Source organism: Carex rostrata, chromosome 23 (genome assembly GCF_964058835.1).
Source record: "Carex rostrata chromosome 23, lpCarRost1.2, whole genome shotgun sequence".
Taxonomy (NCBI): Eukaryota; Viridiplantae; Streptophyta; class Magnoliopsida; order Poales; family Cyperaceae; genus Carex; species Carex rostrata.
In genome coordinates this window covers 7,525,842-7,540,558 of record NC_135940.1, presented here as the reverse complement: position 1 = coordinate 7,540,558, position 14,717 = coordinate 7,525,842, and the positions used below count along the sequence as shown (strand labels likewise).

The 14,717-nt window shown below is 31.7% G+C and overlaps 1 protein-coding gene across 1 annotated transcript; it reads right to left on the bottom strand.

Annotated features, from left to right (window-relative positions):
- Positions 1 to 187: 187 nt before the first annotated feature.
- On the bottom strand, positions 188 to 9,544 carry LOC144575051 (HIPL1 protein-like). The gene is made up of 8 exons (XM_078325174.1): positions 9,418 to 9,544; positions 8,778 to 8,935; positions 4,509 to 4,833; positions 3,958 to 4,394; positions 3,003 to 3,219; positions 1,852 to 2,030; positions 1,202 to 1,443; positions 188 to 802 (listed from the first exon to the last, which is right to left on the bottom strand). Exons 1-8 carry the CDS (start codon positions 9,506 to 9,508, stop codon positions 406 to 408), a joined length of 2,046 nt encoding a protein of 681 aa, XP_078181300.1. The 5' UTR covers positions 9,509 to 9,544; the 3' UTR covers positions 188 to 405.
- Positions 9,545 to 14,717: the final 5,173 nt, after the last annotated feature.

The window sequence follows — 14,717 nt, the reverse complement described above, 5'->3', positions numbered from 1 at the left end:
GCTCATGAAGTGTTTGATCATTGCTTCAGAGAATGTCAACATCTTCACAATTCAAAACTTAGTGTTTGTTAGGTAGTTGAATAAACAAAAAAATTGACATACTAATTGGTACTAAAATTTGGTGTGACTGTTTATAGCAAGTGCTTTTGGCAAGTTATCACAGATTACCTGACTGGTTTCTCCACAATAAGATGGAATTACAAATTTACTAGATTTCAACGGTTCTTTTTAATGTGTGCTTAATTATCTCCGCAAACATATACAGACAATATAGTCTAATTAATCTGTAAAATGTATTTTACAGAATGAGAAAGCCCACACCAAGCAAAAATGAAAGGAAAAATCAAACCAAAAATGAAAAAGAAAAAAAAAAACACACTTTCCAAACTACACCTAAAAAATAACCTAAAATCTCAAGCCAAGAAGAATAAGCAAGCAAGTCAAAACAAGCCCAAAACGTGTTTCCAATTTGAGACCCAATGATTGTTTTGAACTATCTTTTGATGACGGAGGCTGTGTCGACAGAGGGGTCTCCAATGGGCACGAGTAACCGCACAAACTGGGCCTGACAACCCGGTATACTCCCTTGCTCGTCAGGTAGTACAGATCTTTGTTGTTATCCTGGCCGAATGAGAATATGTATCCAAGTGAGGGCAGTGAGCTCTTACCAGTGAAATCACAAGGAATGGGAGAACTCTTGGTGCAAGTGAAGTTTATGCTATCTCTGGTAAAATTTGCACTGCCAATAGGGGTCTCCACTGCCGTAAACATGTTATTTGCATACAGGTCCGCATAAATGTACCTAAGATACCAGGTGGAGGAGACAATATCAATTTGGTGCCACTTTGGAAGCATGCTCTAAGGATATGCATTTCTTAATCTTAAGTTTTATTGTCAGTTGAATGGTGTGTTTTCTAAAATGAAGGTAACTAGGTAAATCCAGCAAAGTTAAAGAACTTAAGACTAGATTACAACTTAAAATGTAATGATTTATTAATTTGTTCATGCATTATTAGATGCTTCATTGTATAAGATGGTTTTCTTTTAACTCTTAATTGCACACTGTGTTTATTTGAAAGTGCAAAAACAGGTTGAGGCTTAAGTGCTGCTTATTAAAGCACATCTCATTACTCACCTACAAAAATTGCAATATAAAAATAACATATAACCACAACTATAGAGTGAAATACTTTTTTCATACCTTCCATACAAGCATGGATCGGTCTTTCCGCGGTAGACATAGCCGGCAACAATTGCAGCAGATCCCAAGTTGTTGTTTACTTCTGACCGATTGTAGCCCAACACCGGGAAAATGGGGTCAATAGAATTGGCCGAGATGTTAGGCCCTGGGGCCCACGGGGGGGAATAGAGATTGTCGCCTTGATAAACCCTCCACCCATAATTCCCTCCCTTTTGCATAAGATTAATTTCTTCATATGTGTCCTATTTTTATGAAAACAAAAAAGAAAATCTTTTATCAACAAGTCCATGTAAAAGAGAGTACAATTAGTTCAGTTTTCTTTGTAATCACTTATCCAGAGTAGGGAACCTTAAATTGAACTTGAAAAAAAACATTTGTTTTCTCTCTTGATTATTTTTATTTTTTGTTCATCAGCATCAAGAGAGAGTTCCTTTTCAATGGTAGCTTATAGAAAGTCCTGAATTACCCTAAAGATTATTTAGTTGCTTAAAATAAAAACTATTTAGCATCGTACTTATCCCTACATTAGACCTCAATTTAATGGAGACAGGTTGCTTTGGAAGTATTGTCGAAATCCGATATGGTAATTATAGGTGAGTAATTTGGAAAATAACATTCAACTCTGTTGAGAAATGAGAAGACAAAATTACCTCCCCAGTATCACCGCAAAATATATAAGACGGTCTTTCGGCATCATAAGAACAGCGCCATGGATTTCTAAGACCGTAGCTATAGACCTCTGGCCTGAATGTCCGGTCAGTAAAGTATGGGTTATCCTTTGGAATAGAGTAATTTCCCCATAACGTAAGGTTGTCTATCATATCTTGTGCTGAAAATCCAAACAGTTCCATATCAGCAATTAAATTTGCAAAAAAATATAGGTACTTATGTAGCCATCTGCAAATTTGGTGTCTGCTTTGCAACATGCTAAATTGCTAATCTCATTATTTTCCAACCTTTTTCCTATGTTTTTGTTCTTCTTCTTTTCTTTTGCTTTGACAAATTTGGTGTTTACTTCGTGTTCACTATTTCTTGAACAAATCGAAGCCAGTCACTGTGTGATTTCAATCAATGCATAGGAACTAGAGCAAACCATTACAACCGATATAGTTTGGGAAAACATCAGGAAATGACTTGGACATCATTCCCATTGGGCATCATTATCCTTATTCCATCCTTACCACATTGGAATAAGAAAGCATTTTGGAAAAGAGCAAAATACAAATGCCAAAGTTTCAGCTTGTATTTAAATGCAATGTCGTGTGAATTATGGAATGAGACCATTTCTGCCAATGCGCCCGGTTTATCAAAAGAGGAAATCTGGTTGAGCAAATTATAAACCATACACGGCCATCAGAAATCTCATGGCTCAGAGTGCTCACCAAGTAGGAGCCAGCATAAACATTTAGGGATGTAAATTAGTGCCGTGCTGTGACTTGGGTCATGTGCTGTGTCGTGACCGTGACCAAGTCAGATTTTTACGTGTTGTGTTGTGCCATGACCAAATTCAATTTTTTCTTTGTAATTTACGTTAGTATATTCAAGATTCACCATTCGATCGAGATCTAACGGTCATGATCACGCGTGACTTGTTTGACTACGTGCTGTGCCATGCCGTGACCAGACCAGTTCGCATGCCGTGCCATGCCAATTTTCTAAAGGATGGTCATGTCATGCGAATGGTCACGGAACGTCACTGGCACACATGCTGTGCTGAATCCACATACGGTGTGACTTCTTCACATCCATATAAGCCTAGAACATAAATTTTGGGAAAACAAATTTTGTGGTGAGAACATACTTGGCGGGAGATCAACATTTAATCTAAGAATCTTTCCGAGCACAGATTTCTTGTTCTGAGCGAAGTTCCAGGGATCACCCGTGTTGCCACCATCTCCCATCGCATAATATAGATACCCATCAGTTGGTCCAAAGAATATTTCTCCCGCGTGGTGAGTTGTGTATGGGAGCCCCATAGTGAATACCCTTACAACTTCAGCTGGATTTGCATTGGTTACCTAAATATTAACAAGTAGCACAATAATGTTAGATTTACTCAGGGGCTGAACTAGAAAATTTAGATGGGGGTGCTGAAACATAAAATGCAAAAATATTTAATATATGTGGTAGGTGGGATTTGAACCCAAGTCTCCATAACCACAATGTGAAATTCTAACCACCGGGCTACAAGCACACATTTGATATTTCACAAGGGGTGCTAAACTATATAAAAACTTTAAAGAAAAAAAAATTCAATTAAATTTCAATATATACAATTAAAATTTTTAAATCATTGCATTAAGATCTGCCCTTGGATTTGCTTTCTCCTTTTTTTAAAGCAAGGAATTCAATGCTAGCTAGAAGTTCCCATTCATTTCAAAAAAATCAAAATTTCTGAAATTAGATGCTGCTTTCTCCTTCAAATTTATTAGTCAGATATTGGATTTTGGTACTATTACTATACTTCCCTCAGGTTTGTACAATCTAAATCCCAATTTAATCAATCCTGTTATTTCTGCTTAATTAAGGCCTTTTCTGGGCTCTGTTGATGTTTGGTCAGCAAAAACACCCAAACGACAAATGGAATAGAAAATAAAAGCTGGTACCATAATACTTAGGTGAGGACTAGTACTGTTATCCTACGCAGCATGAAGATCCAATACTGCTAGCATAACACTTATAATATGATTCACAGAACAATGTGTACCATTTAAAATATTTATATATGAAAATAGATTAAAAAAAATTAAAAGTACATTGTTTGGAGAGGCTGAGGAGCCATTCACAGTATATTCAGCAACGACTGCCTGATACTGGCATGGAAGCGCACCGTTATTTGTTCCAAGTTTCGATGGGTCACAATTAATCTCCGAGTTGCACGAGCACTTGCCAGAACAGGTGGCTGACTTGGACTTGTCACAATTGTACGACACAAAGAACCTTCCATTTGTCGCAAATTTTGGGTGGAATGTGAAGCCATTCAAACCAAACTCATTGTCAAAGTGAACCACATCAGTCAGGTCAATAAATGGGTTTGTCAAGTCTATATCCAGCATCTTGCCTGACCCTTGGGGTGGTACTTTCGCTAGAAAGATCTTACCGGATTGAGTTGCCAGAAAGACTCTGTTTGAACCGTCAGGATGAGGTTCAATGTTCACGTAAGTCCCATTGAAAAGCCTCTCGAGGCAAATACCTGTCAGAGAAATTTTCAAGTTAATGACACATTAGATACTTGAAAGTGTATTATTTTGCACATGAAATCCTTTCTCAAATGATAAGAACAAAATTTTTTATTAAAAAAAAAAACCTTGTGGAGAAGGACCAGCTTGTGTGCCATTAAACCCGACTGAAACACCACCATTGAAACAGATGATCTTGTCAGTGGCATTGCTCCCAGCAGCTGCACAAAAGTCGGCAACATTTTTGTAATTGTCAGAGAGCTTGTTTGAAGGGTTGCTGCTGTTGGCGAAGGGTGAATTGCGGATATCAATGTCTTTGCATGAGTTCCAAGTCTGTGTGCAAAAGTCTGTTGTGGAGTTGGTAGGAGGTAATGATGCCACCAGTTTGTTGTTGCAGAGAACCGGGTAATTGTGGGATTTTGAATACAGGTCGAAAGCATAGGGGCTGCATTGCTGTGTTTAAATAGTGTTTCTTAAATTAGTGTAAGAAGCTTTCTGCTTATGAAAAGGTCCCTGTATTGTACATATTTTGTACCAAATATTCCCACTAATCTTTGTTGGTCATAGTGTGAGTGTCTGACTGCGTTTATTTTAGATTTAATAGTCATGGTTATTACTTGTCATTTTCTTTGAGTAATTTTGGTAAACTCATTTTCTGTAAACAAAAATGTTTCAACAACTGGCTGCACTATGGCAATTCGTCGAACACTTCGTGTGCACCAAAAAAGCACAAACTGATGTGGCAGCTTATATTTCTGGCTTGACTTTGATTACTGGCAGTGGCGTAGCCAGGATTTTCATTAGGGGTAGGCAAAATAAATTATTATTATATTAATAATTATTATTATTTTATTTAAATAATTAAATTATAAAATATTATTAAATAATTTTCATTGAAAGCGGAATCGGTAATTAACCATGAATTAAAATTGAGAAAATTGGTAGAAATCCACTGAATTAGATCGAAAACTCGATTTTTTTTAAAGTTTACTTTGAACCATAGTTCATAAGACTCTTTTATTAAAATTCAGCTCATTTTGAATAGTTAAACATAATAAAAATATTTTAATGCATTACATTAAATTTCAGTATATTACTTTATAAAACATTTTAGTCTATTCCTTTCACAAAAAATAACAAATTTATTGTGATCCCACGATCATACCATTCTTATTAACCTTCTTCTTGTAGGAATATTTCAAAATAGATTGATGAAAGACTATCAAAATTGTAATGACTCGCCCAATTTCACTAATCGAGAGTTTTGACTCAGTCAAGAGTAGACAAAACCTAAATCTAAACCAACTATATACGAATTTGATACCGTATTTCAAAATCCAGGGGCAGGCGGCTGCCTACCCCTGGATACAAGTGGCTCCGCCACTGATTACTGGAGTGATTGATTACCAATTTTTCTCACGACAAATTGTGATGAAAATTTAGTCTTATCTCAAATCAGCATATCCAAAGTTTGCCTCAGCGCCAAGAAATAGGGTGAGATTGGACAAAATTGTATAATTATTTCAAATATAATTATATTTTTGTAATTGACAGAAAAAACATGATACAAGAAGTATATATTAAAAAAAAAAAATCAGGAGTATGCAGGTGTCTTTTTGTGAATCATATTGACTTCGTCCGTGGCTTAGTAGTAAAATTTGGATAAAGATTTTAACATAGCAGTTTTTGTTTCTATTTTGATTCTATAGTCTATGCATTGCATGAAGTGAAAAGCTCTGCTAATATCTTTACGCTAAAATTTGAAGCTTAAAAAATTCCTAAAAAGATATTATATAGTAACAAACTTTCCCAACTAACAATTAGGTCCATCGACTCATTACACTGAAACATAATTTGTGTCTGCCATAAACAATCCAATTCCTTGGTCTGCTCTATGACTACAAGACTAGTGCGTATCCTCTGCGATATCTCATATTTTGCATGACCGACGTGTCCGGTGCCTATTCGTGGATAGCGCGGGGGCCAGTATTATTAGAGATTTGAGATTCGTGCAGAACGTATTTAAACGGTTAAGATTTCCCAGAAAGTCACGCAAAATATGAGATATCTCAGAGGATACGAATTACTACAAGACATGGTAGAAAGATGTGAACACGTTCTAGCTTGTACTGTGCTCCAAGTCAAATGTGGGAACGGAGTTTGCAATTATTGTATTATAGTTCTCTCATTATTAATAACATTATGGTACAATCAAATCTCAGAGTATGGTTATTTTAGAATTTTAATTTTTATCTAACGCTGATGATATATAATAATAATGTGACATTAATTTTACCATTCCCCTTCATTTACAAGGCAAGTTTAAAGTATTACAAGTAGTTTTTTTAATTTGTGGAGCAATGAAGTCAAGTGATACTAGCTAGAGGGGCATAATATCCGATCAAATTTGGAATGTATTTGAAAATTAGATATGAACATTTGATATCCGAATATTCATACAGATAGTGGTATAGATATAGTTTTGAATTTTAATTATCTTTATCTGAATAGTATATATATATATACTATGAGGAGGGTTCAAATGCCTCCATGTTTTTGTGCCTCCATCATGCCTCCATCTCTCTCTATCATTTTCAAAGTTCAAACAATCGATCCGAACCGTTCAACCTAACCTCTATACTGAAATATGTTTGGAGACCAAATTTTATATTTTTAGGAATTTTTTTACTATTTTTTTAGATAGGTACAAAAATATTGTTTTTAGATGGTTCAGATTTACTGATTTTGTACCTATCTAAAAAAATAGTAAACAAAATTCCTAAAAATATAAAATTTGGTCTCCAAACATATTTTAGTATGGAGGTTAGATTGAGCGGTTCGGATCGACTGTTTGAACTTTGAAAATGATGGAGAGAGATGGAGGCATGATGGAGGCACAAAAACATGGAGGCATTTGAACCCTCCTCATATACTATATAGTTTAATATATATTATGAAAATATTTATGTATATATCTACGGATATCTGATTGTATTGTATATATCCATCTAATATTCAATCCGAAAGAAAAAAAACAAAAACAAATACTGATATAATTTTACCACTATCCGATATGTTTTCACCTCTAGCATAAGACAAGATAAAAACGGTAAAATATATTTACAGAGCTATTTTAACTTCGTGCAGTACACTAATTATATATTTTCGTTGTTTCTACTCATCGTGCATTGCATAAGTCAAAATAGGTTTGCTTATCCATAAAAGCCACCCCAAGTAACAACTTGTATTTTATTAATATTTTGTTTTCTGTTGCATCTACATAGGCTAAAGTGTTAGTATACATGTGACTTGAAATCAAAAGAAGAAAAAAAAGTATACATATGACTATGAAACTATTGTCAAATCATAACTTCAAAAATTATTCTATACAGGAACCTCAATTAATGTCAAAATTTCATAAATGTGCATTGAGTAGTTAGATATTGATAAAAGCAACTCGAGTTTTCATCAGATCCAAAAACCTTTTCAAATTGTATCATTTCAATTCCCAAGTCCCATGCACTGCTATTAATTAATGTGATAACTCTTCTGGCCGTCAACCATAAAAAAATGTGATAACTGCGGATAGTTTATTATTTATTTATTTATATTAGTCATCCGATTAGAATTAAACGATCTGATATTTACACAACAATATTTATAATTAACGCAAAGCTTATTATTATTTTTAGTTGAGAGACGATTATAGTCTTGCTTAGTTGTTCATGTATTGATTTAATTTCTTTAATATTATATCTCATTAGAATCGATAAAAAGATATCTTCTTTGAGATTGATCTTTTTAAATCATCTTAAATTAAATATTTTTCATATTTGAGATTAGACCAATAGATTCCTACAACATGTTGAGAACAATGTCATGAAAAGCAAAAAAAAAAAAAAAAAAAAGGCATAACAAATAAATTTTAATCAATATATTTCAAATATAGTATGAGATACTTTAAAAATATCTAATCTTAATCAAGAGATTTATTCGATATTAACGCGAGATAATACTAAAAAAATATCAACATATTAATGAAGAGATTGCATTATTTGGGAAACAACTAAGTAGAGGCTATAATCGTCCTCCAACCAAAATAATTGATTAGCGTTGTGTTAATAATAAAAAATTGTCGTATGAATATTACCTCCCAAAAGAAAAGGTCTAATTAAAGCTTGATTAGATTTGAACCATGCGATCTTAATCATACGGTTGGGGTTAATAATGAGTTCAGATTCAATTCAGATGATTAAGTACCAAGGAACGGAAATAAATTATTAAGAAAAGGGAACTAGATTACCATTGTAAGTTGATAAAACCACATTATGAATTAAGCATATATACCCATAAAAAATTTGAAATTAATTATATAGCGTTCAAGAGTTCTTAATTACCGAGCAGAGAATCGACTTCATAACACCAGAGCATGCAGCTTCAGAGATATTCATCTGTGTGAACAGATCCTGGATCGCGCGATCGTCGTCTGCGCTGCAACAAGCTTTATCGCTGTAGCCGCAAAATTCCAATGAAGAGTTTAGTTTTTTTGGAAAAGCTGTTTGAGAAAATAACAAGGAAACATGATGTAAGAGAAGTAACAAGTAGATAATTTTTACATTTATGTAAAAATATGCAAAGTGCCTTTTCTCATTTTACAAATAACTGGTAAGAATTTCCAGTGTTTTCCACTAACACTACTTGGTTGTAGGCTTGTAGCCAATTGCTGAAAAAAGTCAATGCCATTTGTTTCTTTGAGAAAGTTTATGAGATGTTAAACTTAAAAGGAGCAAATGGAGGATAAGGTCAATGAAGCACAAAAATGACCAAAATGTCTGATATGTTTCACACACATCAATTGAAACAGCCTCATAGCAAGAATGTTAATGTCAAAATATATCAAAGGAAAAACCAAATTCCTAATTACATTGTTAATGAGGTGTTAGTTTCAAAATGTTGCTAAATTAAAAACAAAGAACATATTGTGGGTGTGTGTGTGTGAGAGAGAGAGAGAGAGAGGGAGAGAGAGAGCGAGCTTACTCTGATCCATGCACATAGGTGCGGAATAGCAACTTTGTAAGAGGAAAAGAGAGAGGAGCAAAACAAACAGAGACATTGCTTCCCTCCTCATCTCTAACAATTGAGCCTCTTGGGATGTGGGAGAAGAGGGAGAGGCTCTTTTCTTTTCTCTCCTTCTCTCTTTGATGGTTACGATGACTTTTTTTTTATTTATTACAAATATGTCTCTGTTTGACTTCAGCAGAGCAACTAATGAATTTCTATTAGGGAACAATGCATGCATGATCATTGTTCATTGATCCGTTATCAATACACTTTTATCTTTGGCCCCTTATATTTAAAAAATTCTCACAATTATCATTTAAGTTAGAGAGCGCCTACAAGTAGGGGTGCAAACGGGTCGGATAGTGATGAAATTATATCTGAGTCGATTTTTATTTTTTGAATATATATACAGATCATATATTAAATGGGTATGGAACTGATGTTCTTAGACATAATTTGTTGCATAATATATATTAAACTATAATATATAGCTACTATTCAGATGCGGATAATTAAAATTTAAAACTATATTCGTATTTATGTCCACACAGATATTTAGATATTAAATATCGATATTTAATTTTTGAATACGGATACAGATGATATATCATTTGCACCCCTACCCGTAGCTACAAATGAATTATTCGGGTTAGGTTCGGCGAGGTCAAAAATTTGTGATTAGGAAATAATTCGGATTTAATTCGGGAATGATTCAGAACTATCTGGATCAGAGATCTCAATCTTGCAAGAGAGCAAAAAAAGAATCCAAAAAAAAAATATTCTGGAAAAATTCAGAAAAAAATCACGAATAATTCGTAAAATTCGCAAATTATTTGGGTTTAATTCGGTTAAAGTTCGGTCAACCGAATAATTCGGCGTTCGGTTCAACATCACCAAAACAATGAATTATTCAAGTTTAATTCGGATTTAATTAGCACCCCTAACTACAAGTAGTCTCTCAACTCTATAAATTATAAAATTGGCGAATTACCCCTACCCCTCCATATGAGTAATACAAACATAAACCACAGATAACCGGAACTGCTTAAATTTACCACCGAATTCAATAATCTAGACAAACCCAAAACGAATAACACAAATTATTAAAAGCATAAGTCTTGGAGTCTTTAAGTTTTTTGTAACGAGAATTTGTTTCAAAAAACAAAAGTTTCGTTTTTTTGGTTCAGATTTCCTAGAGTATTTTCATTACGAAAAATTTGGATACAAAATAAAACATAATACAAATACATTACAAATAAAATTTGAACATAGAAAAATTAGAACAAAAATACCTCAAGAATTACAACTTAATTTTCGCTTAAGATAATTGTCTATGTGATATCACATTTCACTAGTTTGAATTGCTCATTTTGCTAGAAATTGAAGGGTACGAATTTTCGTTAATTAAGTGATTTTTCATAATTATACTGATTAATTAAAGATGTGGTAGTAATTAATAGAGGTGCAATAAGTTTTGTAAAAGAAAAAAAAATAAATGAATTAGAATTTTACGTCTGACATGTCACTTGTTAAAGAAGAGATAAAAGGAGAGAAAACTAACCGAAAAATAAAAAAGTAAATTTAAACAAAGGATTCACAAACAAAACAGACAAATATTTGATACTTAACTATAGCGAATTTTTTTTTAAAAAAATCGTAGAGAAAAACCGTGTCAATGATAACTTTTTCTCACTCGATTAATGTTTGGATGAAATGTGAATAGGAGCTATTTGGAATAGCAATGTGCATTCAAACAACATTTTTTTCTATTCGGAATAGTTAGAATAGCTGCTATTCTCTATTCCTTGTAAATGTTAAAATAGCTACTATTCGAAAGTGTGAAAAGAGAAAAAAAAATGCTTTCTTTTCGGATTTTCGCTAACATAGTCCCGAAATTATAAAATTGACATCACTTCTATTATCTCCACGTCGTGACAATTCATTTGAAATCTCATTTGCCTATCTTTCCTCTTAATTAGTACCTTGTTAACACTATTCTTTATTAGTTACAGCTATTCACTATTCCAAATTTACAATCAAAACAACATTTTTACTAATCCGAATAGTATCATTTTTATACTAATATGAAAATCACTATTTATTTTATATTCTCATTTGCTATTCTTAAATTTCACTATTTTAGCTATTTTAACTTTCATCCAAATATATCCAAAATCATAGATCAAAGTTTTAAGTTATAGAAATTGCCTCGGCCTTTGGGACAATAATTACTGAATATTTGAAGGTCTCGTATGTAAATAAGGTTAATATAAATTAGAATAATTGACAGCGCACATGCTGGCTATTGGGGTGCATTCTTGGTTCTTCCAAGTTCCAAGAGTATAATTTAAAATCAAACAACCCAATAATACAGGAGGAAAACTTGCTGAGAATAAAAAGAATTTATTCGTGCAAGCTTTCAATTGGATAAAGCTTAGTGTCATATGCATATGGTTATGTGAAACCATAGATAATTTTTTGCCTTAGAGGTTAAAATATTGATTGACTATACATATACTAAAAAAAAAATTAAAGTTTATGCAGATATTAAATTTAAGAAAAACTACAAAATTAAAAAAAAATGTTTAGGGTTCCAAATTATTGCCATGTCAAATTAAAAGTGTTCAGTTTTGATATGGAAGTCCTTTAGGTAAGTTTATTAATTAATATAAAAAAAAAGTTGAAATAATTGAGTTTATAATATATAATATTAAGCTATGTTTCATCTACTTAAATAATCTATCTGTGGGATTCTATAAGATATGAAAATTGTTTAATGTACCTATTTAATTGTTTATGCCTCCGGCCTTGAAAGCCAATTGGTGGTTGCATCCTGAGATCCGGTTTATTTGTATTTTTTAAAATTTTTCTCAAAGAAATGTTCATTGTATCTGAACTCTGAAGAAAACACCTCATTCTTATGGTATGAGTCTATGGACCAAAAAATAAATTAAAATCCATAATTCACGACGCTGGATTTGCAGAGGCAAATAAAAAATATACATAACAGGGCTCTCACAAGGACGTGTGTCGGTCATGGATTTAGCTGACCCGCCACAATGTGTGTCATACATATTCATGCCATATAGGATTGATATGATTCTGATATACATAAATTAGAATTAAGAGTAAAAAAAATGCCTAGTTGGTTTTTATTAGTTAGATTTTGAAAGTATATGATTCTGATTTGTTTTTATTAGTTAGGTTTTGAATTATATGTTCTAGTAAATAATTAATTAAAAGATTGAATATTTGTCTTAAACATGTAATATTTTTTTTAAACAAAGAATAACATAGGTATTTCATATATATAAAATGAGTTAAATCAAAAAGATAATAAATTGAGTTAATTTGTGAGTTCTGAAAATTTAGAAAAATAAATATGATATTATAAATTCTAGAGGAAAAAATAAAATAGTTTCGAAATTTTTGAAGATTATACATAAATTCCTCCTTTTTTTTTAATCCTTTTAGCGCATTCTAGAAGAACAGTTGTGCTTACAACTTACAAGCTCTTATATTTACATCTTGTCATGTTTGATTATAGAATAAAATTAATAAATATTAAATTGCTTACTTCATCTTACTCTTCATATTTTACATATTATTTAATAGTATAATTCATTACTTAAATTAATGTATTTAGCTAAGTAAGATGATAGAAAATAAATATATACCTATGAAAGTTAGTTAATTCACCTAAAGAGATGGAGTTATTTACTCCAAATTAACTCATATTTTATTTTATCTTACTCTTTTTATTTTACTTAATATTTTATGACTTAATTATAGAGTAAAAAGTTTACTTCACCTCTCACTCCACAACATTCGAAGCTCCTGTTTGAAAACCGAAAAATGTGTTATGTTAAGCCAAAAAAAAAAAATGCTCAGTCTTCTAATTAGTTGGTTTTTATTAGTTAGGTTTTGAATTATATGTTCTAGTAAATAATTAATTAAAAGATTGAATATTTGTCTTAAACATGTAATATTTTTTTAAACAAAGAATAACATAGGTATTTCATATATATAAAATGAGTTAAATCAAAAAGATAATAAATTGAGTTAATTTGTGAGTTCTGAAAATTAAAAAAAATAAATATGATGTTATAAATTCTAGAGGAAAAAATACGATAGTTTCGAAATTTTTGAAGATTATACATAAATTCCTCCTTTTTTTTTAATCCTTTTAGCGCATTCTAGAAGAACAGTTGTGCTTACAACTTACAAGCTCTTATATTTACATCTTGTCATGTTTGATTATGGAATAAAATTAATAAAGATTAAATTGCTTACTTCATTTTACTCTTCGTATTTTACATATTATTTAATAGTATAATTAATTACTTAAATTAATGTATTTAGCAAAGTAAGATGATAGAAAATAAATATATACCTATGAAAGTTAGTCTTATAAGCAGAGTAAGTTAATTCATCTAAAGAGATAGAGTTATTTACTCCGAATTAATTCATATTTTATTTTATCTTACTCTTTTTATTTTACTTAAGTATAGAGTAAGAAGTTTACTTCACCTCTCACTCCACAACATTCGAAGCTCCTGTTTGAAAACCTAAGAGTGTGTTATGTTAAGCCAAAAAAAAAAAAAAAAAATACTACAATGACCACTATTCTCAAGAAATATTCATCTAATCATGCTATTAGCTGGTCTATATATGCTATATATATATTCAATGAGCATAATTTTAACACAAGTTAAGAATCATATGTTCTTTAAAATACAGCTGGATTTAAATTTTATAATCTCCTATGCAAACAATTTAATAAATTTCAATCCACAATCCCTACGAGAAAATAATTCAATCAAGTACTTGTTGTTCGTACATATAAATATTAAATTTGTGTTATTTACTTATTTCAAACACCAGGAACAATGCTACTGTTTACTTGGTTCAATTTTTTTGGTTCATGTCATCATCTATTGGTAATTTCGTTTGTACCTTTAATTATGAACTTTTACTTGACTAATAGCTGAAAGCAATCCAACACCTCAGAGAACACTATTTAACATTAGTTTATTTTCTTAATTTTGAAAGGAAAAATAAAAATTCCAGAACAATTCAAGTTGTAGGTTTCAGGTTGTGCTGGTCATGTTCACTAATTTAAGCATTATAGATTGATTGACAAAACAATATTCCTTCTGGTACGTATAGAAGAATGCAATCTCAATTTTTTTATCAATTATGATCAAATTGATTATTAGATTTCAATGAGTTGTTCGTATAGGAAATTGAAAATTTGATTTCCAGCTTGGTATTCT